This window comes from Girardinichthys multiradiatus, chromosome 22 (genome assembly GCF_021462225.1).
Source record: "Girardinichthys multiradiatus isolate DD_20200921_A chromosome 22, DD_fGirMul_XY1, whole genome shotgun sequence".
Classification (NCBI taxonomy): Eukaryota; Metazoa; Chordata; class Actinopteri; order Cyprinodontiformes; family Goodeidae; genus Girardinichthys; species Girardinichthys multiradiatus.
In genome coordinates this window covers 32607309-32634806 of record NC_061814.1, presented here as the reverse complement: position 1 = coordinate 32634806, position 27498 = coordinate 32607309, and the positions used below count along the sequence as shown (strand labels likewise).

General features: G+C 38.6%; 1 protein-coding gene across 1 annotated transcript in view; it reads left to right on the top strand.

Annotated features, from left to right (window-relative positions):
• Nucleotides 1-27498, top strand: part of macrod2 (mono-ADP ribosylhydrolase 2) — a 608769-nt gene that overhangs the window by 433790 nt on the left and 147481 nt on the right. The window contains exons 7-8 of the mRNA XM_047351869.1: nucleotides 12490-12520; nucleotides 26642-26715. Of these exons, the coding sequence (XP_047207825.1) occupies nucleotides 12490-12520; nucleotides 26642-26715 (105 nt within the window). The remainder of the gene's footprint in view (nucleotides 1-12489; nucleotides 12521-26641; nucleotides 26716-27498) is intronic.

The following is a 27498-nucleotide window of genomic DNA, read 5'->3' as shown; positions in this document are numbered from 1 at the left end:
ATTTCACAATAAATACAAATGATTTAAAAGGTTGACATATTTAACTGTCTTTAGCATCTCATATTGGAAGGATAAGAGCTGTTAATATGACGAACCCTATATTCCATGTAGAATGGGTTGACCCTTGACTTAACCATGAGATTTTGAAAGGTTTTTAGCTTCTGACTGGTTGATTATAATGTCGAGATCCCTCCTGTGCATATCTATACTATAATATAATTTACTTAAGGAAATGCTTATACAAATTGGAAAAAAAAAAGATTACACATAAGTTTTTGACTGAAACTTTGAGTGTAAAATAGGAGAGATGAGATCTTTGTCTCTAGTTTCCTTCTGCAAAAAGGCTTCTATTTTGGAATTTAGGGTATTTCATGACTGACGTTTGATGAAACAAAAAAAGCCACAAGTCTGTGCGCCTCTCTGTCAGTCTGAAGCTACACCAGGGAGTATTTTAGATCAGTATATGCAACAGTCCTAATACACCCTTTTGTTGCATGCAAATATTACCTGAAACACATATGATTAAAGAATGGAAAGAGTTCTTACAGCCTGTTTGACTGCAGGTTTACTGATGAGCTGTAGAGTTTAGCTGACATGCTCTTCTGTTTTCTGTCATTATTGTTTGGTTTTTGCCTGGTGGTCAGTCGTAAAATATTCATATACAGGTCCTTCTCAAAATATTAGCATATTGTGATGAAGTTCATTATTTTCCATGATGTCATGATGAAAATTTAACATTCATATATTTTAGATTCATTGCACACTAACTGAAATATTTCAGGTCTTTTATTGTCTTAATACGGATGATTTTGGCATACAGCTCATGAAAACCCAAAATTCCTATCTCACAAAATTAGCATATCATTAAAAGGGTCTCTAAACGAGCTATGAACCTAATCATCTGAATCAATGAGTTAACTCTAAACACCTGCAAAAGATTCCTGAGGCCTTTAAAACTCCCAGCCTGGTTCATCACTCAAAACCCCAATCATGGGTAAGACTGCTGACCTGACTGCTGTCCAGAAGGCCACTACTGACACCCTCAAGCAAGAGGGTAAGACACAGAAAGAAATTTCTGAACGAATAGGCTGTTCCCAGAGTGCTGTATCAAGGCACCTCAGTGGGAAGTCTGTGGGAAGGAAAAAGTGTGGCAGAAAACGCTGCACAACGAGAAGAGGTGACCGGACCCTGAGGAAGATTGTGGAGAAGGGCCGATTCCAAACGTTGGGGGACCTGCGGAAGCAGTGGACTGAGTCTGGAGTAGAAACATCCAGAGCCACCGTGCACAGGCGTGTGCAGGAAATGGGCTACAGGTGCCGCATTCCCCGGGTCAAGCCACTTTTGAACCAGAAACAGCGGCAGAAGCGCCTGACCTGGGCTACAGAGAAGCAGCACTGGACTGTTGCTCAGTGGTCCAAAGTACTTTTTTCGGATGAAAGCAAATTCTGAATGTCATTCGGAAATCAAGGTGCCAGAGTCTGGAGGAAGACTGGGGAGAAGGAAATGCCAAAATGCCAGAAGTCCAGTGTCAAGTACCCACAGTCAGTGATGGTCTGGGGTGCCGTGTCAGCTGCTGGTGTTGGTCCACTGTGTTTTATCAAGGGCAGGGTCAATGCAGCTAGCTATCAGGAGATTTTGGAGCACTTCATGCTTCCATCTGCTGAAAAGCTTTATGGAGATGAAGATTTCATTTTTCAGCACGACCTGGCACCTGCTCACAGTGCCAAAACCACTGGTAAATGGTTTACTGACCATGGTATCACTGTGCTCAATTGGCCTGCCAACTCTCCTGACCTGAACCCCATAGAGAATCTGTGAGATATTGTGAAGAGAACGTTGAGAGACTCAAGACCCAACACTCTGGATGAGCTAAAGGCCGCTATCGAAGTATCCTGGGCCTCCATAAGACCTCAGCAGTGCCACAGGCTGATTGCCTCCATGCCACGCCGCATTGAAGCAGTCATTTCTGCAAAAGGATTCCCGACCAAGTATTGAGTGCATAACTGTACATGATTATTTGAAGGTTGAAGTTTTTTGTATTAAAAACACTTTTCTTTTATTGGTCGGATGAAATATGCTAATTTTGTGAGATAGGAATTTTGGGTTTTCATGAGCTGTATGCCAAAATCATCCGTATTAAGACAATAAAAGACCTGAAATATTTCAGTTAGTGTGCAATGAATCTAAAATATATGAATGTTAAATTTTCATCATGACATTATGGAAAATAATGAACTTTATCACAATATGCTAATATTTTGAGAAGGACCTGTAGAACTAAACAGGAGCCTCATGCATAACTGAGTTATGTTTTGTTTCCCAAAATTTTTTTATCTTTAAGGTGCCAATGAGGCTGACCTGGGAAATCATACAAGTGAAGAAAATCAAATATCCTTCAAATAGATTGACAGTAAATGTACACTTACTGTACTAGTTTCTTTTCTAATATTAGCTGTGTTTAATTTCTAAACTCTTCTGTTGCTTTTTGGTTGTCAAAGCATGAGCAAATTGTATTTCTGCTCCCTATGCCCATAGCCTTTAGGGTAAACTGTGGTTGATCAAGCATAGAGGTGGTCATGGACCAACAACTCCAGCAGCCATCACTTTAGTATCTGCTTGTATCGGCTCCACTACCCTGCACCATCCGCAGACTTACACCTTCTTTCAGCCCATTCATCTCACTGCTGTCTTTGTTTGGCTGACTGACATGTAGTGGCCTGTCTTTCTTCCCCCTGCAACGCAGCATCCATTGCGTGTGCAGATGGGCTCAGTGCTGCGGAACTGAGTGTGATGACAGCAATCATGGAACACCCTGATTTTCATTATAACCAAAGAAAGTAATTCTCCCCAGCTATTACCTAGTTGTTTTAGTGTTCTGGGCAAATTCATTAAGCTATTTGTGGGCACCTAATGTCTGCGAACCAGAGTTTGTGAGTCTTTCTAATTCTGAAGCTACACCCAAAGGAAAGTCTGCTCCAAAGATAGCTCTACTGAACAAATAGCCTCTCTTTATATTTATGTAAATCGCAGACAGATTACATATTGTTGCATTCTCAAAGACTGGAGCTATTTGTGTAATGCAGAAAGCTGCTGAAAGCTGCTGTTATCTTGCACGCAGGATAAAAAAGGGAAGAACATGTCCTGCTGCCCTGTAAGTTTTACAAAAGTAGTCGTTATTCCCCAGAAGTTGGAATTAAACCAATCTTAAGCTCTGCCTGCTATGTTGCAAATCACTTCTCTAATGAAGTAAATTGTCCAAACTGTGCTTAAAATTTTGTTTTTGTTTATATAATTATTGTTAAAAACTTATTAAACAACCCTGGTAATTGAGTACCATTCAAACAGATGGTGTATTTTGCAGAGGTTAATAAAAAGCACAAAGTCAAACCTAAGACCATTTATTTATGAAGTGAAAATAACAGGATGTACTCACTTTGGAGGCCATGTTTCTCACCTACTAAAAAGATTAGAAGTTAGTACTGTTTATATTTTATAGACTACATGTACTAAGTTTACAGCCTGTTATATATTATATGTATTGTTATTATTCATTAGTTTTATCTTCAAATGAATCAGTCAAAGGGATGAATTTTTTGCATAATCTTGTACAGTCTGCAGCAGTGCATTCAGTACAACCCATATCAATTACTGATCTCGAGTTCTGAGTGTCTTTCCCTGCAGAAATATTTTGAGGACTGTTTTTTTCTTTCTTATGCCTGGTTCACACGACAGGATTTTCAAATTGTCGGTTGAGTTTCAAAAGCTGAGAGACCCCACGCATAACGATAAAAAATTGCAGATACAACAGGTTTGGTCCTACAGTTTGTGGTATCAAGAAACACGGCAAGCACAACACACCACACAATAACAGATTTCACTCACAAACATTCAGATGTCAGACGGGAAATCTCGCACAACCTCCCGATATCAGCGTGAGCTTAGAGTAATTCCTCTTTGTGTTTCCATCACCTCGCTCTCTGATTGGTTAGACATCTCATTCAACAGGCTGCGTGCTTATTTGTCCAGGGGGAACACCCCACACATTAGGATATCCGGCCAAGACTATCCAACATGTTGAATATCCCCGATTTGAGGTCGGAGCGGTCCCGACGTCCTTTCGAGCAGACTAGATCACTGCTAACACACCTGACACAGCAGGAATATCTCATAAGATTATCTTAAGAGCCATCACGATTATAGGAGCATGTCGGAAGGGGAAGATTGGGGCAAAGATTGGCATAAAAATCCTGCTGTGTGAACCACGCATTAGATCGCTTTTGCACCTACTATATTTTGGTACTAAAGCAAGAGCAACTGTTACCCCATACTTAAATAGGTGCAAATTACTTATATCAGATGGATTTTAAAGGACTTGTTGTATTTAGTGCAGCCTATGAGTTCTCACAATAACCTGAAGGATTTTGTGTTCTCATGTTTATTGGAGATTTGTTTTTAATAAAGTCAGCAAGAAGTCAGGATTATACCACTGAAGCTTCAGCAAATGCTTAAAGGTGTGCTTGTTAGCTTTCTGAACCCCGTACGCCTCAACTCCTCTTCTTTTGAGCACTTAAAGTTTTTCTAAACAACCTGCAGCTTTTTACTTTTTACAGCAGCATAAAAAATGAGAGTGAAAATAAATGTAAGGATTTTTCCAACTCTGCATCAGCCATTACTGATTGTACCAATCATTTATACATTGCTGCAAAAACGTATTGGCACCATTGGAAAATTCTTCTGTTTTTGCTTTTTTGTCACACAAAAATAGCATGATTTTAAATTATGGTTTTATCTAATTTTTTTATTGAAAACCCAAACTGTCTCTATGTATTGATTTTGAGTTTTATGCCAGATGCAATGTGAAGCGAACCTACTGCATATTTTCTTTAAAAAACTCTAAAATCATAATAGTTCTTACTGTGGTTCACTGTAGTCCCAAAGCCTTAGAAATGCCTTCGTAACAATTTCCAGACTGATAGGAGTCAATGGCTTTGTTTCTGATCTTGAGTTGTTTGTGATGTGTTATTTTTTAAGATCTTAGCCTACTTCATGTTGTCAGACAGGGTCTATTCAAGTGACTTCTTGATCTTATCAGTAAAGCATTAATTGGGTCTGTGGTGTGAAACTGAAGCAGAAAACTGTGGTTAATCAAAGTTTAATTCATGATTTAACAAAGGGGGCAGTTAATGTGTTACAAAAAGCATAAACAGAATAAAGAACCATCAGAGGGAGCTCATATTTTAATGTTGCATATTTTCCTTTAATGTTTCACAGTTTTGCTGTGCTAATACATATGCACACCAATCTGGTGAAATAGATGCATGCCTATGTCAACAAAAACACCGTGATAAGCACTGGTGGCAGTTTCTTTTTAGCTGGATTTGTATGTCATATTTTCTTTAGATGGTATTGAAAACACTTGTTGCCAGTGCTTTTTTTTTTTTTTACATTTTATTGCTAACAAGACAGGAAAGACCATTTGTGGCTCAAAACAAGAAGGATTCTTCTACTTACAGCTTAAATTGAATAAGCTGTTGTAAGCCAAGTATCATGGCCACCGTTTTGCTTTCTGCACAGCCAACTATGCTGAGTCCTTATGGACAGATATCATTGTGATAATAGTTTCATTTAATCAAAGCAGGTATGAAAACGGTTGGTGGGTCTCGGGCCATTGGGTGCCGGGTTTCCTATCCCCTGCATTTCTTCATCCTCCATTTAGCATAATGACACTCAAACAATCAGTGCTCATGTTGGAATATAGGTCGAGGTATTATGCAGAATAAAAGGGTGTTAATGTGTGATACTTAAATACCCTGATCTGTAACTGTGATGTGCTTTTTGCAGCAGCACCATGTACCTGATTACAACAGAGGAAACTGGCTTAGGAATTACAGCAGTCAACAAAGAAGATTGTCTTGGAATCATTTTCTAATAATCTGATGTAATTCCATGCTGTGGCAACACTTGTGAATAATAACAGCCTTGTGGTTATATTTGCACTGGGTCTCCCAATGCTGCCTTGATTTATAAGCATAGATTCCATCTGCAAACAGGCTACGAGGCCTCAGCCTACAGGGGCAGTACCCTGGGTCCAGTGCTATTTACTCAGCCAGCCGAGACCAAGCGTTCCCCTGGCAGAATCCTGTAGTCACTCGGCATGGCTTTCTCTCCCTTTAACCTATGTGCTCACGGCTACTCTTCTGTGCAAGCAGCATGGGATAGTGAAGCACCTACAGCAGGACACTGCTGCATTTTACTGCAGGTTGAACTTTACTGTGTCACTTCCTGCTGCTTAACAAATGAGTGGAAACTGCAGGGTATCAGATCTCACAGTGGAATAATGGTGACTTTATTGAGCACTGCCTTCAGTAATTTAGTCACACTAATTAATAAATCAATGCTTAAACAGGGCTTTTTCTTCCATTTTAACATAATAAAATTGAATTAAATACGAAGATCAATATTAAATCATTCAACAATTAGTCCAGAGTTGTGAAAAAAAAACATATGCCCACAGATTTCTTCTGTTTTTACTTCTAGTCATACTAAAATGTTTCAGATCATCAAGCAGATTATAATATCAGTCAATGATAACATCTCTTGGAGATTCAGTCAATTACGTTAAGTTGTCCAGGTCCTGAGGAGCAAGGCAGCCACAGATCATCACACTACCACCATCGTATAATCTTTTTCTGACATGCTGTCAGTTTTACGTCAGATCTACCAGGTAACACAATTTCCCGAAAAATCCTGTTTAGTCAGTCCACCAAACATAGATTCCCAAAAGTCTTGTCATGATCCTCCTGTCTTTGTGTTTCCTGCCTGTTCCTCTGCACTTCCCTGATATTCATGTTATATTAGATTCATGATTCATTCTTGGGTTTTGGATTACTTCCTTGGATTTCTATGTGTGAGGAGTTTTAATTATGAAGTCTTTGTGGATCTGTTTCCTCCCCATTTATGTTCTTAGTTAGGTCCATTGTTTACTTTCTTATATTTCTGTACATTTTGAGTTCTGTTAGATTCCCTCCAGTATTTCTCCAGGTCCCTGTTCAACTATGTTAATTAGCATCACTCTCTTTCCAGCTGCTCCACATTTCTCCTGATTGGCATCTGTAGTTTATTGGTCCATTCTCTACTTTACCTCAGTATTTATACCCTCTGGTTTTCATTTCTCGCCACTGGATCCTACTAATTGTCATGACTAACCTGCCCATGCTTGTTTTTGTTGATCCCTTGTCTCAGTGTAAGTTGCCAGTTTCTATGATTAAAGAACTTTCTACTCACCATGCAGCTCCCATAATGGTCTGCACATTGGTCCTCCAAAAACTCAGCCTTATATGACACGTGTGGGTTTTCAAGATGTTATGTGGCCAATGTGAGATTGCTTTTATTCCTTGGTCATGTGTTAGTGTGGGAAGTGAAGCCTGCAGTGCTTTAGACATTGTTCTTGGTTCTTTTGCAACCTCCTGTATTAACTGTTGATGTGCAGTTGAAGTAATTTTGGCTTGCCAGCTACTATGGGGAAGGTTCACCACTGTTCCATGTTTTCTACATTTAAGTATAATGGCTCTTGCTATGCTTCACTGGAGTCTCAAAGCCTTGGAAATGGCTTTCTAACCCTTTTGATGACATATAGACGCCAATGACATGGTTTCCCATTTCTCCTTGAATTTCTTTAGATTGGAGCATGATGTGTAAATCATAATTTTAGAAACTGTATCTTTGCCTGATATTAACATTTGTCTGATCTGAAACATTTAAGTGTGACAAACAAAAAATGTCTGTAAAGGGACATACATATTCGCAGCACTATAGCTTCTATAATGATATACAGAAAATTGTGTGCTGTGATGCATTCTGACTCTGTGTGGAGATGCTCTACTTAAAAGTGACGTGATAGATTAGGGAGGAGTCCCAGCAGCAAAATAATTTCCCCAGTGACCAATTTCCGAACACACTGTAAGCAAAGAATATTAGCAACAAGCCTATGTGTCAGGCAACGCCTTATGGTACGGGTGCAAGAGGACATGCTGAGTCACTTCTAATGAGCAGCCAGAGATAGAAAGAATAATTTAAACCAGGAATTGTAGGTCATGACTCCATATATGCCACTGACTGTCCTAATTAACTCCAGACCTCATGCACTTTAAGCGGCAGTCGTGTTTAAGTGTAAGTGTTTATGCAAACTTCAGCGGTTGCACACAATTGATGCAAAACGAAAAAGAAATAAAAGTTTAGTTTTACAAGGTTTACTATAGGTCTTTTTGTTGTATGCAGTTTTTGGCTTTAAAAAAGACATAATTATTTATGTACTTTTTTTTTTACTTGTCTCTAGTGGTACAGAGCTCTGATCTTTTCAGGTATTTTCCCATCACCACTTTTAAAATTACTTGTTCAGGTAAATATATTGAACCAGGTACTCTAGAAGACAAAGTGTCCTATTCACCTTCTGGCCATGTGGTACATTGTACAAGTTAATATTAGGTTTAAATACTATTTTTAATTTAGGAGTTTAGTTGAGTTGTTCAATAAAGCCCCTACTCACCAGATTGGTTACGGGATCTTCAAGGTCGTTCAAACATTGCTCGTTATTGGTGTGAAGGCAATCTTGGTTCTACTGTTCTTAGTAATTGGTACATTGATTTGTTTTGTTTTGTTTTTGCTACAGTATTTTCTCAGTTACCCTATCCCCATGTGAATTGTGTTTCTTCGCAGTCTGGTTTTTCCCTATGTAAATGCCAGGTGTCTTCACCTTTATTCCCAGTTCCAGTCTTTCTGTGGAAGAACAAACATCATCAGAAGTTTAATCAGTTCTTCAGCAGCATGAGATGATGTTGGTGATGGGGATATTTTTTAGAGTGCTGCACACAGTTCAGTGTGCCATCTGTGATCGGTTTGTGTGGAGGTAAATACAGTATTTTTTATTTACTGATGATGTGATTAGGCTCTGAAACATGAAGCTCTTTCTTTATTAAGCCATTATTGCTATTGCAAAATTGTAGTACACGCCCCCTGTTGAGCCTCTGACATGGTTCTTCTTTGACAAGTTGTCAAAAACATCCAGTCTATGCTCAATTTGGAGGTGTGTGTGCTTCTCCACATCTTGTAGCCTTTTTCCATTGGGAGCTCAGCACAGCAGTGGCCGTTTCTTTGTGAAAGGGGCCTAAACGTGGCACTGTTTTTATTTACATGTAGTTTATAAATTGTTTGCTAAAGCTGCTTAATATAGTTCTTTTGGTTGAAGCCAGAGCAGCTGTACCACTTCTAGAAATTGGGTTTTCTAATTGGTTAGACGCCTGCTCTGTGGTACTGACTGGATTAAACTACAAACATTTTTAGCCCTCAAAACGTTTTGCACAGTTCTCCAGTTGTCTTCACTTCTGTCAATAAACACGCCTTAAACAAAGCAAGTACACGTGTCATAGTGGTGTCAGATCTGGACAGCATCCCATTAAGTGATTACCTGATGCTTCTTCACACCACCTAGATCAATAGTTTTTATTGGATCAGCCAGCAGACTAATAGAATGGATTTTAATTGATTACACTGATGGGTTGTCATTGCCTCAGTCTGTGACATGCCGGGAATTAGCTGATGTCAGAGCAGATATTCAAGTTAAAGTAAATGACGCTTTGCAAAGTATTCCTCATTTTAATTGATTGCAGTATTTATCTTCCCCATTGTTTTAAATTGATTCTTCCTGGTGAAAAGGAATGATAAGCAAGCATAAGTTGCTTAGCTAAAGGTTTGACCAATGCACAGATTTAAATTATTTCCATTATCAAATGTCTTTGTTTGCTTATTTAACCTTTTTTGTACTTTTAGCCTTCCTCCATATTTGCTACAGGCAGAATTTAGAAACAGCCACGTTCTTCCATTCTTCATCATCAGTGGTTTGTGTCAGACCCAGACAGTCATCAGGAAAGGTCAAACCTTTGGTAAAAGATTTAAATCAGCCCAAAGAAAAAAGATGTACCCTGACAGGCTGAGGCTGAAAACTGGTAAATAAGAAAGCAAGCAGAGACTCATTTCTCATCACTTAAATCAAGGACAGGGTATTGTATTTCAAAGTGAGGGCTGCAGTGTGTGCGCCATCTTAATATGACTGTATGACTTTTTCAGAAATCACGATTAACACTGTTTTAGCTCTCCCCCTCTTCAGATCTATTAATTGTGTTTTTCTTTCTGAAATGAGGTGATCTTGACGTAGCAGCCAGCAGCAACATATTTCTAAATGTAACGTGACAGGGTCAGTGTGGAAAAACAAACTGCGGGCCCGATTTGGCAGTGGGAGAAATTGACATATGGGTGTTATTTTTTGATACATCTCTGAGCTGTTTTGTATTCATCCAGTTGTGTTAGGTTCTGGTGAACCGTTTACCATTTTTTTTTTTTTTTTTTCATTTGTCTTCTTATTATATTATTGTTCTAGCCACACCTTATGATGAATGCAGGAACTAAGGCACGTGTTTAGCTTGTTTTGAGGACAAATGGGACCTTTGAAAAAAAATCCTTTCTCTTTAGTGTTTATTAATGTACTTAAAAAGATGAATGTGAATACGGGAAGCTCACAGCAAAGCCTGTGCATCATAATATATTAGCTCACAGAAGTAAAGAATAATGAAACTATTTTAAGCTATAAAGCCATGCTTGAATAATATGTCTTCTGCAAAATGCAACAAAGCAAGAACTATTACTAGGTGGTTACTTTTTATTATCTTTTTGGAAAAGACAACCATAAATATATGCTAGTTTTTGGCTCTTTAGCTTATAAAAATACAGTTAATTTTTTTTCTTGTGTTACTTAGATATCTGTTCTATTTTGTAAATATGAAGGTGCAGTTAAGGCCTTTTCCTCAATATAATTCAAGTCACTTAAGATTAGCCATTTGCTAAAACTGTTTAACCATATGATCCAATGAGAAGCTCACAAAGTCAGAGTAAAACATAAATGTTTGCTATGACAAATGTGAGGACACTTGTGGCCTTTATTCACAGCTTTCCGACAATCTACATGCACAGGATTAGTCAGGATTAGTCAGCAGCATTCATTTGCCTTTTGGATGTAGAGATGTAAAGATCTGATGCTCTAACTGCAGCTCTGAGGGATGACTGGGCAGCCCGGGAGTGCTCTTGGACAAATGAGAGGCTAACAGCAGCATCGCTTACTCAATGAGAAGAGTGAGAACGATACATGCTTTCACATCAGTCTCCAGAAGTCTTCAATAACACTATAAAAAAGAGGATTCTGAACACTCGCTAAATGTAGAAACGAGGTTGCTAAGTTGGAAATCGTGTTATGTGCAGGTCACATAACACAAACAGACCGGAGAATGTAGCAGCCAGTATAGTCTCTCTTTATTGTGAATATCACTAAAAACTCAAATCGCTCACATGAGTAATGTATATACTATGCATGGCCTATAGCGCAGATTTGCAAGGTTAACTCACAAAAATTGTCCAGAATTTTTTACCTACTTTTGCATAGCACAGCCGCATGACTCGCTGGATAACATTGTGGGTGTTGCTGACATAAAATCACAGACAGCACATCATCAACAGGAAACGGGAGTTAAGTTTTATCAAAGACTTAAAACACCTTTTCTGGGACCCATTTATATAGTTTAATGTTCTGCTGTTGATTCGAATGTAACTCTGTGCTTTATGTTATGCACTGAAAATTTTTCTACTTGCATCATAGTTTGCATTTAAAACTGTCAGGTTTGCTCTCTTGTCTAAACGGTCCAAATGAAGAAGTGGCATAAATCTATGTATAAGTTTAGGCTGTATGCAATTGACAGAATCAGGCCTCAGTTAGATATTTATGTGTCATTAAGCAGCAACCTCTACTGTACATGTACCGATGAATTTACATGAGTGGGATACACTGTTCCCTTTTGGCAAAATAAGCTAATTAATGCTGTTATGGATACTGAGTATTAATAGCCTCGGTCCCAGATTGAGTTTTACTAGACATCTTCTATAAAACTCTGTGATCATGACTTTCATTCAAATATGTGAGTATTAGAAGGAGTCTTCAACTATGTCACAGACTTTAGTTGTCTGTTATTTAAAGAAAAACCGCAACATTAACCTGTAAATCTGTATGTGCATTGTAAATGGATGCTGCATCAGTATTTGCATAATAGTTGTACATTAGCATTACATGAGTTTATGTAAGTAGTTCTGTAAATTGCTTCTCCTGGGAACAAACAGGTAAAGACAAACAGAGATAAACAGCCACCATCCAAAGGTAAATGGCGTGTGTCCGACAATGCCTGCAGTTTAATGCACATGTATAATGTGCAGGTACACATTTGATTGTCTAAATTCCTCTGCTGCAGATTTCAAACTGAAAATTATGGCGTTGTGTTTACAATGAAAAATAAACATAATGATGGATCTACATCTTTTTACATTATTATAATAGATCAAAATTTTTATTCAGTATACACATTTTAATAATGTCTTTGTTCTTTTTTTCCACAGGCCTTCCCATGCATTTCCACAGGCATCTATGGTAAGCTATATATTTTCCACATAATTATTTTTGCTCGTTTCAGTTTGTCTGTATATTTTCCCCACATAACTTTGCAAGCAAAAACTGAAAACTTCATATCATATACAAGAAAATGCAGTGCAGAAGAAGGTTAACGAAGTAAAGACCATGAACATTGCTTTTGTCCTCTCACGGGGCCAGAGCAAATTTGCTGGAAGGCATCCCTGGAAAACTGTAGGTGTGCTCATTGCACTTAAACAGTCACTCGCAAAAAGTCATAGAAAAACTTTACAGTTGTTGGCATAAACAGAGTTTATTTTTCTTAACAAAGTTAGATATAAGAAAATTAGTTGTTGTTCAGAGAATTTTAATTTCCCCTGTAGAGAGGATTTTTTTTCCTGTCATCATGCAGTTTATCCTTTGTATTGAATTAGCATACAGCTTCAATAATCTCAGTGGGGGCCAAATGTTCATGGATTAATTAACATGCAAATCTTCTTTGTCTGTTACTGACAATTAGTCAGCACTATTGTAGTTCCCATAGACGGTATAAGTTTCTATAAACTTGAGCCCAGTTTTAAATAGGCAAGATGTTTTTATCAGTGCAGGGCTGCATTTCTGATCACACCTAAAATGAAAACCTTTAAAATCCCATTTTAAAAATTTATGATCTTTGTGTTGAAAACCCAGGACCTACTTGCTCCAAGGCTACAGTGCGAACTACTGTGCCACTGCGCTAACCACAGCGTCACTGTGCAGCCACTGTATCAATTGGACTCATTCTGTCCAAATTGTAAAATGTTCATATTTTAGCAGGGCTTGTTTTTATTCAGCAAGGTCGGCCTCTTCTAACACTAATGCTGTAAATGAACACATGAGTTGCTTAAGTAGTATTTTAATTGCTTGAAGACGGACATGTGAATTAAAACATTTAAATTTTTTTTTTTACAAACTGTAAACCTTGGCAGCCACACATTTGTTTTTCTTCTTAATCCAGTTTTAGATGGGCCCAATCAGCTGTGCCTGGAGTCATGTTTTTTCATCTACAGTCACTTTATAAAGAAACATAATATGGGAGGAAAAATAACGATAATGATGTTTTTCTGATCACACCTAAAATTATGCTATGCCATGAATTTTTCAGTCACTTTAAAAGCTTTAAAATAGTTTAAGCTTTAAAAATAAATGTTACCAATTTTTTTTTTTTTTTTTTACTATTTTCTTGAATGTCTGTTTCTCTAGGGTACAAAAGGGACTTAACACACGGTCTCATTTCTTTTAGCCATTGGCAACCAGGCTGGACACAAACACAAGTTTGTCTTGCCGCCATGCAGTGTTTAGAATAGCAAGGAAGTAAAAAAAATAAAATAAATAAAAATAACTTCCACACTCACTTTGAAATTGCAGTAAACATAGGTCAAGTCTTCATCAGTTATTAGGCGTTATTTACATACCATTTGGTTGCTTAGGAGGCATATCAAGATGGTCTTTTCTGGCCTACCATCACAGAAGTAAGCATGAGGGGATTGCTCAACCCTAGGTAGACCTTCAGCTGGAACTGTGTGCTTTGGTCAAACAAAACCTAGATTGAACTTTTTAGCCACAAGCACACCGGGTGTTGGGTGAAGCAAAGACTTAATATGTGGAGAAAACACCTTTTTTTCCCATGGTGGAGGATCTGTGATGCTGTGGGCCTGTTTCTTTTTCAAAGCCATCGTGAACATTGGTAAATTGCAAGGCATCATGGATATTTAAAATTTTTTGGGAGATTTTAAATAAAAATCGGGTGGCCTCTGCAAATAAAAACAGAAAGTGGGTCACTGGGTTGTACGACAAGATAGTCATCCAAAAGATATAGGCTATAGAAGACAGATTGTATGCTCTGTATGCTTTTGAGATATTAAAAGACAAGAGCAGGTGCTGTCCTATGTGCAAAAGGGGGTCGAAAAACTATAAATGGCAGGACTTCCAATAATTATGCCGTGTGCTAATTTGATAAAATATATAAATGCACTCAGATAAGAGTTACTTTTTTTGTAATTGCAGTGTGAGATTATGCTACTGAAATTATTATTTTAAATTGTTTTACACATCTTTACCAGGGTGCCAATAAATGTCCAAAGAATCCCCTCCCTTTAATTTAATTATACATATTATTTGGCCAAACAACATAAATAGGAACATGTAAACCCATAATTATCTATGTTCTGAAGTAAAAAGCAATACATATAGAAACGGAAACATTTGTTATAATGCAACTATATTTGCAGAACTTGAAAAATATTTACTCAGAGGTTCAGCAAAGGTATCTTGGTGTACAGGTAGGTAGGGACTACATCTATTTATTTTCTCTTAATAGTCATTAAAAAAGGGATGCAATTTCCAGCCATACCATCACCTTTCCTTCTATATTAAATCGGCACTATAACTAACCAGCAGCTGTCACCAAGGGACACTGAATTACTAAACGCAGAGGACCACTGATTACACAGCCTGACAGACTTTGGGAGTGCTCATTAAAACAGCTGAAACTTGCCTGAATGTTAATGGCTACGAAATGTTCATGCATCCTGATGCAGTGCTAAATGTTCTTGTTGGTATAGACCAGTGTGTGTTGTAAAAAGTGCTTATAAATCACCAGATGTTTATAACTATATGTTCTGCAGAGATAAAAATGCCTTCTTTAGTATTAGTTTTTTATGCGTAATTTGTTCTTGTTGCACTGCAGAACATCATTTTTTTTTTATGAGCACAGCTGAAAATGTTATTGCTGAACACCTACGGATACTATAATCACTTTATCTTCTTCTCAGTTTTTTGTTCTGTTTTATTTTGTTATACAACTTTGGTGTTAGTGACAGATTCCATACCTTTTATACCAAATCCTCATTAATTATACCCAAGGATGGATGTGCTTACACACATCCTGCTGCAGGAACACAAAGGCTGTCCTAGAGTTTGCACGAGAAAGAGAGTTGTGGTTTGCTCTGTATTCTGCTGCTGCTGACGAGGCCACAACTTATTGTTGTTTATTGTTGTACTGTGTGCTACTTCACCAGTGGGAGCCTGTTGTAGCACTCCACCAGGAGCGCCCTCACATCAAAGAATAGTGTCTGCAGAGCCAAGCATGCAGTAGTGGGAAGGAATTAAACAGCCTGGTTAATAAATAAACAGCTTAGCGCTTCCCATAACTGCATCGTCACAGAACAATACAGCTGATTAAGACTAAAGATCCTCACACAGCAGAGGGCAAATAGAGGAGGGACTTTGAAAGTAACTTGAGCATAAGGCTTTACAGCCTCTGTGATGTTGTTCTCTGGCTTCTCGCTGCGCCCCCAGAGTGCTGCCGTGCTCTGAAAGAGGCCCTGCTCTCTTGTCAGGAGGTTTGACATTTTATGTACATTTTAGATAACCTTTAAGGTCAGCTACCATTTCAGCAATGTAAACAAAAGCTTTTTGGAGTGTGAGTCACATCTTCCCCATGTCTCTCTCTCTGTGTGTTCTTTTTTCATCTGCCTCTGTGGTATGCACATGTGTTTAGCTGTCTTTTCTGTGTATATAAGCATCAAGTTACAACTGATTAGCATTGCTAACAATCCCTTAAAATCTGTAATCTTCCTTTGTTTGGAACTTAGAAGAAACCTTGTGTATTAAATTGATATGGTACTCATTGTTGTGTTTTTAAGAATTAGTAAAAAGCTGTTTGAAGTTGATGAGACTATAGGTGCACAGTTAAAGGGACACACTACTGCTCTCCCTTAAAGTGTCTGCCACCAATTTTACTAACTTAAAACAGCCAATCCAAATTCACATGCTGTGTCACCAAGAGCCAGTTGGAATCACTAGTCCTTGGAAATGTCTGTGCTGCACACACACCTCAGATTGGACCTTTCACCAGCAAGACATGTTTTTTTTTTGGAAGATCATATCAAATTATTATTTTTAGTATTATCATGTCGAGACGAATTGAAGATTTTATTAAGGTTAATGGAGATATTAAATAATAAATATGTAAAATTCTATATTGGTTGATAATGTATCTGACTATGAAATTGAACCTGGCTTTCAGTGAAGTGATTACATGTTTGAAATGGCTAAATCTGAGAACAGCCTCAGTCACGATGGTTATTATGGCTAAAATGATAGATTGTTGACATTTGTGGGACTGAGAATATGTCTCTCTGTCTAAAATAATTATGGCTGTCTAAGCTCCCCTGTTACCTCCAGCCCACTTTTGATTAGTAGATCGGTAACTTCTAATGACTCCTCTCCTGGAAGCACATCTTTCTGAGAAGCTTAATTTGGAAACTCAAATTGGGGGTTTGGTTGCATTTAAATGTATTCTGTCTTGCACTGTCTGTAACATTGCATTTATGTAATTTTATGTAAAGATCCTGCATGTATTTTTGATGCACTCTAAAAGTACCATCTACTTAACCCTGTGAATTTATTGAGGGTATCTTTTAAGTGTATTGTTAATGACTTGGTTTCCAGTTCCATGAGATCCTTCCATGATACCCTTAGACCAACTTTTGACAGACCAAACAACTGTTGTCCAGGAACCTCACCATTTCTTAAGCCTAGAGAAACACAGGTGGAGAACTGCAAACTGATTCTGCAATTTTTGCTCTGGAATATATGCCCCATTCAGATTAAGGGGAATTTTCCTGTTCTGCTGTGTTGGTTCTGGTGCTGAAAGCCAGAAAAATTCAAGAATTCATCCTTTAGATTAATTTAGATCAATTATGAGATTTTAATTTAAACAAACAAATTATGTGACTTAGCTTTATGATACATCTACATGCCTTGAAGCTAATCTTTAGGACAGTGGTGTATCTCATGAGTATATCATTATTTGCTAAAAACAATGAAGACAGGAAAAACCTCTGGAAATGCTATCTGTGTGACTGTTGTTGTAATATGTGAGAACTATTTTATGCAATTCACACAGAAAAGTTCAGCACTTGGATTTTTCTTCATTACTGAAGGAATTAATGACTTCAAATGTAAAAATTCTCTCCTGCTGTGGAGACGGCGGAGCAGGAGGAAAAACTTATTTTCAGCAACACATCCAAGACATAGGTATAGTTTTTCCAACCAGTGTTGTTAAAACTATAGATTTGGTTTATTTCTTCTACTTAGATGAAGTTAATTGGAACAACTTTTATCTGGTCGGTTCTATTTCTGGCTTACCTAAGTTGATGATTAAACTTTTTTCATGAAGCACTAAAAGTAGCCTATTTTGATTAATAAAAGCATTCATAAATTTCACCTTTTAAAATTTGGAAGTATTATTGAACCATCAAAATCAAAACTTTTATCGGATTTGAGCTGTATTGGTATAAGAATGTGAATGTTGAACTGGTAATTGGGTCTTTCTAGTCATACTGACCCCTCAAAGCATGTTACACTACATATTGATCCAATCTCACTCACAAATATGCACACATTTATACACTAATATGCAAATCAATAGTCAACTTGGGGATAAATGCCTTTCCCTGGGGGCACATCAACATGTGGCAGGAGGGAGCTGGAATCAAACCCATAACCATCCAATTGCAAGAAGACTGCGCTTCTTATTGAGCCGCAATTAAAGTTAACTCTTATACTTTTCCAAAAAAACCTGTTAGTAATCAAAATGTGATGCCCACAAATTCATATCACCTAAAAACACAAATCCAGCTAGATTCATGTATTTTTTCTTCAAGTCTCCTTACATGGGACTACAATAATGCCTGTCTTCTAAACATTGTCAAAATCGTTGCATAGTTTTTGTGTGAACGACCCCCTCATGGGGTGGTTGTTCCATTATTTATTTCAGTTTACAAAGGTTAACCACGCTGCTGTCCTACTTCTACACTTGAATCTGTTGTGACAGAGAAAAATTGTGAACAAGTTATCCAAGGCCTTTGTGTGATGAGAAGAAACAGATTTATCTGGAAAGCTAATGCTAATTGACACTCTCCAACACCCCTCCATCTTCCTAAGGACTACGTCTCTACTGACAGATGATGGCAGTACAGGGAGGTTGGGTTGTAGCGAGGGAGCGCGGGTCGTACCTCAGACAGTCGGAAAGAAAAATGAGGGCTCGCACTGCGCTGACAGTGCAATCCCTCAGTCCGACCCATTAGCCACAACAGAATTTCTGCACACAGTGCGTCGGAGGTACCACCCATAAACAAACTGGTGCCCACCATGGGCCACGAGGTCACCCAGCATGATAGAGGTTATTAAGTGCTCCTTCTGTTTGGACATCAATCACCGTTGTGCAAGTTGGGTTTAAATAGATTATTCCTTCCAAGGAGAAGACACCTCTCAATGTCTCTCTGCATAAGAGCCAAGGGTCCAACTACCTCGACTTAGAGAGGTCACTTTCTCTTTTAGTGTCTTGTTCTTTTGTGTCCTTTCTCTAACACATTCTCATGACTGTTTTTTTCCTTTACCCCTTTGTTTTTCACATACACTAAAAGTGCAAGCAAAGCCACTAATATAAACATCCTATCTTAAGTAGCACAGACCAGAGGTTGTCAAACTTTAAAGAAAAAAAACATCCTAAAAAAGTCTCAAGCCAATTCTATTGCTGCCTTAAATTGTCAGTATATTTCCTGAGGTGACACTTGTTCTAAAAGTGTAGACAATTTAGCCTTGCATGGATCATGTCTTAAACAAAAAGAGCAGTTTCCAACAGCCTTGTAATGAATCGCACAATTCAGGAGGCGTCTGTTCAGATTAATGTTTTCATGGAGCTGAGAACTGACAGGTAGGATGTGAAAGCAAGGACATGAAGATTACGTGTGCTCTTTGCCTGACAGATACCCTCCCAGGCATGCATTTCTAACCATATCAAAATAATCAAAGATGCTCAGCACAGCAAAGCTGCCACTCTGCTTTGGACAAATATTTCCCTGTTTACAGCTAACCTTCCAACTTTGGTGCATCTGTCTCCGTGATGGATCTAAAGATTGTTGACAAAGGAGTTTCAGCACTGGCTGGTGGCTGTGGGAGATATGTGGTTGTAATCCACCCAAGCTATACTGGTATGTCCACACTGCTCCTCTGTCCAGATCAAAGGTGTTTCACGGCAAAGATTTTCTTTTCCTTTAGCGAGCATCATGCTCTGGCTTTCTTCATCCTTGTCTAGGATTAGGAGGGTTGCAGAGATTCATGGCACGTTATCTCTTAACGCTGATGGCTTGCTGCTAGCTAGCCAGAGATGGCCTGGTAAAATTTACCCCCTCTCTTAAAGCCTGGGATTTACTACACGGAGCTTAGTCCAGCTGGGTTTGAGAATTTCAAGGTACGTCGAAGTAATACGTGGTATCTCTGGGCAGCAGAGTGGGAATAGGAACTTTGTAACCCATTTAACCGAGTCACACAGCTTGCATTGTGCTAGACACTTGCTTTGCTATAACATTGTTATGGATGATAAGCCAAATGTAAAAATACTTCTAGCCTCAAGACAATAAATTCAGGATTTTGCAAAACTTGTGCTTAACTCATACGTAGCACATAGGGTAAGGAATCTTTTTTTCAAAGTAAATTAATGCAAATTAATTAGCATTTAGGACTCAGCCTGCCTTCATCTTAATGGAATGTATCCAAGGAAGATCTTAATCTTTTGTGCCATGGAAGCTCCTTTTCCATCTTTCCACCTCTTTTCTCATTTAGCAGCCTCCCATCTCTCTTTGTCTCTCTAACCTTCTGTGGGCTGCAAAGTCGGTCACGGCCTTGTCGTCGTGTTCTACTGCTGGTGTAAGAGCTGCTCCGGGCAGTTTGACACCCACGCTTTGGCGTATGGAGTCCTGAGGCGCTACTCCGTCCTCCACCCTGGATCACCTCACCTCTCCTCTGGGCCCTGATGGGGTGAGAACCCTTCTTCCCAGCGAGCTTTCCACATGAACACACAGCTCTGCTTCCCTCTACTAGAGCAGCCCTCAACAGTGCTGCCTTTACTTAATGATTTCCTCCTCCTTTTCAAACCACCATCAGCTAATCTGCATTGTATTGTGTTGTACCTTGGTTCATTATGCCTTTCTGTCAGAACCTGGATTTTCAAAAAAGAAAGATGCCCTAAAATTATTTAAGCTCTTATTAAAAACATAAAAAAAGCTCTATTTTTTGGTAAATCTCTAATAAAATGCCTCAGATGATAAAGTCATGATAGAGTAAAGCAATAAATGTTTTAAAAAATAGAGGCTGAACCCCTGGACAGTATATTATACCCCTTGAACTTTTATGTTTTGTTTTTTTACATTTTTTTTCAGGTTGCAACCTGACACTTCAGGGTATTAAATTGGGATTGTATCTGCTAGACAAACACAATGCTGTACATTTAGTAAAATGAAATAAAATGCATAAATGTTTTTATTTTTATTTTTTTTACTAAAAACCCTTGAAGTGTGGATTGCTTTACTATGATACTCTTTAATAAAATCTTGTAGACTAAAATACTGTGGTTAGATTAGACAAAAAATTTATGTTTTGGTCTACATGCAAAACCCTAACAATGTACACAACTTTAAACATAACTTTCCCAGCAATATGCTGTGGGCATGTGGAAACAGGTCAAAGTTGACAGGAAGAACATTTGTTAGAGGCTATGTTTGGGGCAGAGGCCCACCTTCCAGCAGGGCAAAAAACAACTGAACAAACAGCCGCAGGTACAATGGGATAGTTTAGATCAAAGTATTTTAGTTTTTTAGAATGGTCCAGTCAAAGTCCAGACCTGAATCTAATAAAAAATCTGTGGCAAGGCTTCACAACTTGATGTTCATAGCATTCTCCATCTAGTCTATGAATGTTCAAAGCTGGTAAAGACCAACCTCAAAAGACTTGCACCAAAAGGTGATTCTAAAAAGCATTAACTTAGTGGGTTAAGTGCAAATGCATTCAACACTTTTTCCAGTTTTTCTTTTTAAGAAATGTTTTAACCCTCTATGATTTTTGAATGATGCACTAGTTTATATTGGTCTATCACTCATAATCATGTAAAAACACATTGACGTTCATTGTAACATAAAATGCGACAAAGTTCGAAGTTTTCTTGATCCCTACTGAAAAGTTACATTTCACAACAGGCAGATAAAGCCAAAATGTCATCATAGCAATAATAATGTATTCACATAAAATATAAGGAACGTAGGAAGAATAATTGAGGTACAAATCATAATTAGCAGGATGCTGGTGCTTGCTTTTAAGTGATTAGTGTTGGCACTAGCAATAGACTGCATCACTTAAGAAGAGAAAAACTGCTGTATATACAGGCTCTTTCAACAGTTTCTTTTGTTTTAATTTTGTATAGTTTAAAACTATATTTCTTGACAGTCACTAGTGGAGGTGTGGAGGATTTAATAAACAGGTCTAAACGTACCAGAGAATTTGCCAGAGATATTGTTGTTTTTATCCTTTCATAAAACTTGTTTTAAATTGATTAAGAAGTTCTTCCACAACTTTAAACATGACTTTGCTAAGTGTTTCTAATTAATAAAACTAAATGTAACTACACATTTATATACATGTATTTGTGCACCTTTAAATATATTTTGAAATTAGTCAAATAAACTAATGGAGCACTGGAAAAAGCTGCCTTTCCCCCTTACAACATCAAAATACCATGTTATTTACATCCGTTTTAACATTGTTGGCTGTTTTTATGCAAATATCACAAAGTGCCGTCATAACACATGGCACATGTCATGGGTTCCCTTAGCCTCTTCTCTCCAGTCGCTGCACTCTGCTGGGTGATAAAGTAGAGAAGCCTTCAGCAGAAATAACACTGCACCACCTGAGCCCTCATCAGTGGCGCTGCACTGTACATTTCCCATCAGTGCACCTCACTAAGACAAATCTCTCTGAGCCAGCCATATTCCCATCATAGTAGAGAGGCGAGCCAACTTGAGCACAGACCCTGGAGAGCCCACCATCACTGTGGCTAATGCTAGTGCCTCACCACCTGACAGATTGGCTTCTCCTAAACCCTGCACACAAACGCTGAAAAGGAAGTGGTTGGGGGGAAGAGATGTAAAAGTAGCACTGAATTTCTGCATTTTGTGTGCACATCAGCATATAAAAGATTCTGCTCACTCAATCCTGTGCTGAACATCTTTCAGAAAGTGGATTGTGTCAGCAGTGCTGCCTGGGGGTGCCTTGACTTGGAGGCCCAAGAGTGGTGCTAGAGGTTGGGTTTTAAAGTGCTTTATTGTATCCGTTCCTCTTCATGTAAACATACTTGGCCAAACCAAAGGGACAGAGGCAAAGAGGGGAGGGGTGTGAAAAGTATGATGAGAAAAAGCTGCTGATCCACTCAAATTGATGCAGCTAACTTGGTACTGTTGAGTTCCTCTGCCAGGCCACCTGCAGCTCTACTGATACATGTTTTCCATCTTTCCTTCCAGCTCTCATGTCATGTCTTTTTCTGATCTTTAGCAGTTTAAATGTATTGCTGTACTTTCCTGTTATATTATTTAATTAGGCATCTGGCTCACCCCTTTTGACCCATTTTCCTTCCAGCTCTGCTATGAGTAATAGGTATACTTGTCAAATCAATAAAGCATTTGTAGAAACTCTGCTCTGAACAGATTAAATGCTCTCTGTGCCATTAGCTGAATTCTGGTGACTCCGTTTTGCATGAAGTTTACCAGCCTCAGTCCAGACTCAGGGGACAGAGGTAGATACTTAATTCTTTATTTACATATTTTTTTCATTTGTTTATGTGCTTCCGACACTTCTTGTGTTTGTGCTAACTGAACAGCTGGTCCCGTCTCCCTGAAACTATTTTCCTCAGCTTTCCTGTCTACTGCACATCTGTTTGCCTATGTTACTTGATGTGCGGGTTGGATGTCTGCACACCTGCACAGGTGTGAAAACAGCTTCTCAAAGGGAAATGTCAGCAGAAAAAAATATATATCTCTGAGAAAGGTTAAGTGTGCTTGAGATGGAGAAATCAGGTGACTTGCAGATTTTTGGCATTCTGGATTAGCGTCTGAGCGCATGGCTCTTGGGGTCTCCTTTGAAAGGACAGGAGCCGTGAACAGACTTTACACTGTCTGCAGATGCTGCAGAAAAGAGCCGTAGGAGCAGGCTGGCTGCCACTGCTGGCTGGTATGCAGCTCACATCTTGCTTCACCCTGAATAGGAACTCGGCGAGGGCTTGGCAGTGCCTCGGCCCCCTCTCCTCTCATCAGTGTAACTCGGCCGCTCCTGTCAAACTGGGAAGGAGAAAGAGAAAAACGGAGAAAAGGAGAGAGACATCAAAAGCAGTCGGATAGGTGAAGGTTCATTGGATGAAACTGCATACGTCGTATATTTTGTTTAGGCAGTTGATCGAGACAATTTTGGTAGTAGTTACTGAGTGGCTTTGACAGGGGGTGGCCTAAGTCACAGAGAAAATAATTCAGAAATATAAGGGTAAATCTTTGCAGCCTTGTAGTTTCCTTTACATTCCTGCTAAAGGACAGGTCGATGGAGTTCTCATAAAGCTGTTTCATGGGTCATACAGTGATGTCAATGACTGAAGAGAATAAAAAAATATATATTTGAAAATCTGACCCACACACTAACTAGCAAGTTACAACTGTGACCTGGCCCTTGGATCAGTTGATGCTGGTTGAAATTGAGGTGTTAACCTCTGTTGTTAGACTGTCTGCTACAACCAGTGGTTCCTTATGGGGGTCAGGGGTTTCTAAATAGAGTTTTAAATCCCTGTACTGGGTCACTGAAGGAACACGCCATGCTTGTTTGTTGACATCTGGTTTTGGCACTGGGCAAACGTTGCGGAGTACTCGCAGGGTAGCTGCTAACTTCTTTAAAGATTTTATGCAAAACACAAAATATACATTAAAAACACAAAGCATTAGCATTAAGGCACTGATCTGTTATCTTGTAGTGATGACAAAAGAGTCGGAACGCTGCAAAATCTTCATTCCAACAATTCCTAAAAGGGTTAAGGTCTGGACTCAGGTAGAAATGACGTCTTGAGCTCAGTGATCCACTTTTTCCTATTTTGATCCTGATGACTTCTGGCATTGTCATCTCAGAAAATGCCTCCGCTTCCAGGAAGTAAAATATATATATAGATATATATCTACATATATCTATATCTATCTATATATATATATATATATATATATATTGATGGAAAAACCTGGTCATTCTTTATTTTTGTGTAGACAGCTGACCTAATTTGTTTGGGCACATAACATTGCTGAACCTGGCCTGACTAACTGTAGCAACCTTAAATTATAAAACTGCCCCCACAAACCTGAAAAATGCACTCAAGACTACCTTGATACACCAACTCAGCATGTATCAGGATTAATGTGAAGTCCTCCAACCATGTTACCATTTTCCATCCTTTAAGACTTCAACTATTATCCTGTGTAGGAAACTGACAACTTGCTTTTGTGTAGGCTTGCTCTTGGGCAATTGTCTTCAGACTATGTACTATACAGACCTGAATCCTTAAGCTGTCCTTGCACTGGAGTGCTAAAGTCATATTTAGTCCCAATTATAAGGCAGTTCAATCAAATTCTGTTGATAATTAAATCCCAATTGGTTAAAAGTTATTTCATTAAGGAAGATCAGCCGATTCCATCAACTATGCAGAAATCCTGGTGACAGTGGAGAGGAAATACAAACTTTTAACAGTGAGAAACCTCCTGCAGAGCCAGGTTCGGTATGAATGGCCATCAGTTGCAACTGGGTGGGAGCTGAGAGAAAAGGAAGCAGACACAAAGTAAAATAACAGAAGTAATGGTCCAAGAGTACTTTATATGTGAAATAGTAGAGTTATTGGCAGCAATCAATCTGTCAATGGCTTCTTCCAGAAAAGACATATAGCTAAATTGAATCACTGAGCCAGATGTACTTTCTAAGGAAGCAAAAACAAAGAGTACTCATTGTTCATTGCAGCAATTGCTCTGTCAATGGCTAAGTCCATAAAAAAGACCCACTTAAACACAAAATCGCTGGGAGAGGACTACTCTAAAACAAAGACAGTACACATAGTTGGTAGCAAAACCTCTTATTGAAAGCCAGTTCCAGAAAAAAGATGCAGCCAAAACACAAAATCATGCTACTGGAGTACCTTCTATAAAAATAAAATACACATAATTAATGGACACATAAACTTCATAATTTGCTGTGTCCATATAGACAGCTTTACACAAAATCACTGCACCACAAGTTCTTTCTATGGAAAAAAAGAAGAGCACAAGGCCTAATGGCAGCTGGCTTATTCTCGGAAAGAGGCGGAGTTAGTCGCTGTGGACCAGACAAACTTTCCATGAAGAGGAGAAGAAAATAAATTATAGAAAGTGATTATTTTCTGCAGTAATTTTTCAGTGGGAAGCACTGAGCTGTTTGCTCTGTAAAGGTGGTAACTTTTTATTTGACCTGGCATTATGTAATTATTTTCAAATGAGGACAGCTGAAGAACTTCTGGTTAGCAATTTGTCAGCTCTTTTGGTACTGGCATATTTACTCTACCACGGTAGTAAAGCAGCCCCAGAGGATTTTTGAGTCAATATCTCGCTGTTGGAGTTCAGTCCTGTAAAGTTATGTACAGTGGCAGTAAGTGATCTTCAGATTATTATCCAGCAGTCTTCCCTTTCCTGGTCTTATTAGAAAATAATCAAGCAGCAGTTTTTCTTTAGTGTTAACACACTTTTACAGTTCCTCTCCTGACACAACTGTTAATATGATGGTTTTCTGCATTGTGTCTAGACTACAGGTTCATGTTGGCAAGCTGATAAAATAAAAGAATAGTGTGCATGATCACACATCAAAGTGTAATTTCCCCATAAAGATAAAACATTAATCAGTTCTGCTTGAGGTGGTAATGAGTGAGGGTGTGATTGTGTATATGTAGCTTGTATCCACACTTTGAAGACCCTGTAATATTGTCTGCCTGTGTTTTCATATCACCTTGCATCTGGCAGCACTCGTCAACAGCAGTTGATCAGACAGTTGGTCTCATCTCACTGATACGAGCAGGTTGTGCTGCTTTTAATTGATTATAGGGGAACGCTACTGATACCTGTGGATATATTATTTTTGTCTGTCTGCTTGTCTGGGTTTTGTGTCTGTTTAAAATCTGCATGCTGACTACAACTTGTGTTTACACTGTTTTTGTCTCCTCAGGCTATCCCAATGAGCCTGCAGCAGATATCGCTCTGAAAACAGTAAAGCAGTGGATTGAAGATAACCCCGATAAGGTACGTCACAATGCAGGTTAAAAAATTAAATAGCAGCCAATCAGGAGCCTCTTCATTCATTTTTTTAAGGCAATTTTAAAGTTGCAAATTTGTTAATTTTGTTCTGCAAGTGGAAATGATTGGTGGGCAGCTGAACCACAACACTCCAAATGCGATGCATCTCTATCTGCGACGTCTTATCCACCTGGCAGGTCTGCATGCATATCAAATTAAACGCCAGTCTACCACTAATCAAGCTATAAATGGTCTGTTGACTGTTTAATTGGTCTTTGCTTGGGAGTGCTATTAAGCTTAGAATTACATAACTCATCAGCAGTATTAATCTTATTTACAGGGCCTTGCAACAGTATTTACCCTTGGACGTTCTCACATGTTACAACCACAAACTTCAATGTATTCTATTGGCATTTTATCTTACAAAGTAATGCAACACAAAGTAATGTGCAACTGTTATATAGAAGGAAACTTATACATGGTTTTAAAAATCGTTTGCAAATTGAAAATTGTATTGCATTTGTATTCAGACACTCTAAGTAAATATTTTGTAGAGCCATCTACACCTGAGGTATGTGTCTATCCTTACATGCCAAGAAAAATACTTTTTTTACCAAGCCTTGCCCCAGGTTTTTAATTGGACGGAGATTTGTACTTTGACTGGGTCATTCTAATAAATCACAGTGCTTCGGTCTAACCCATGTCACTGCAGCTCTGGCTGTATGATTAAGGTCATTGTACTGCTGAAAAGTGAGCCTCCTGCCTGGTCTCAAGTCTTATGCATCCTGT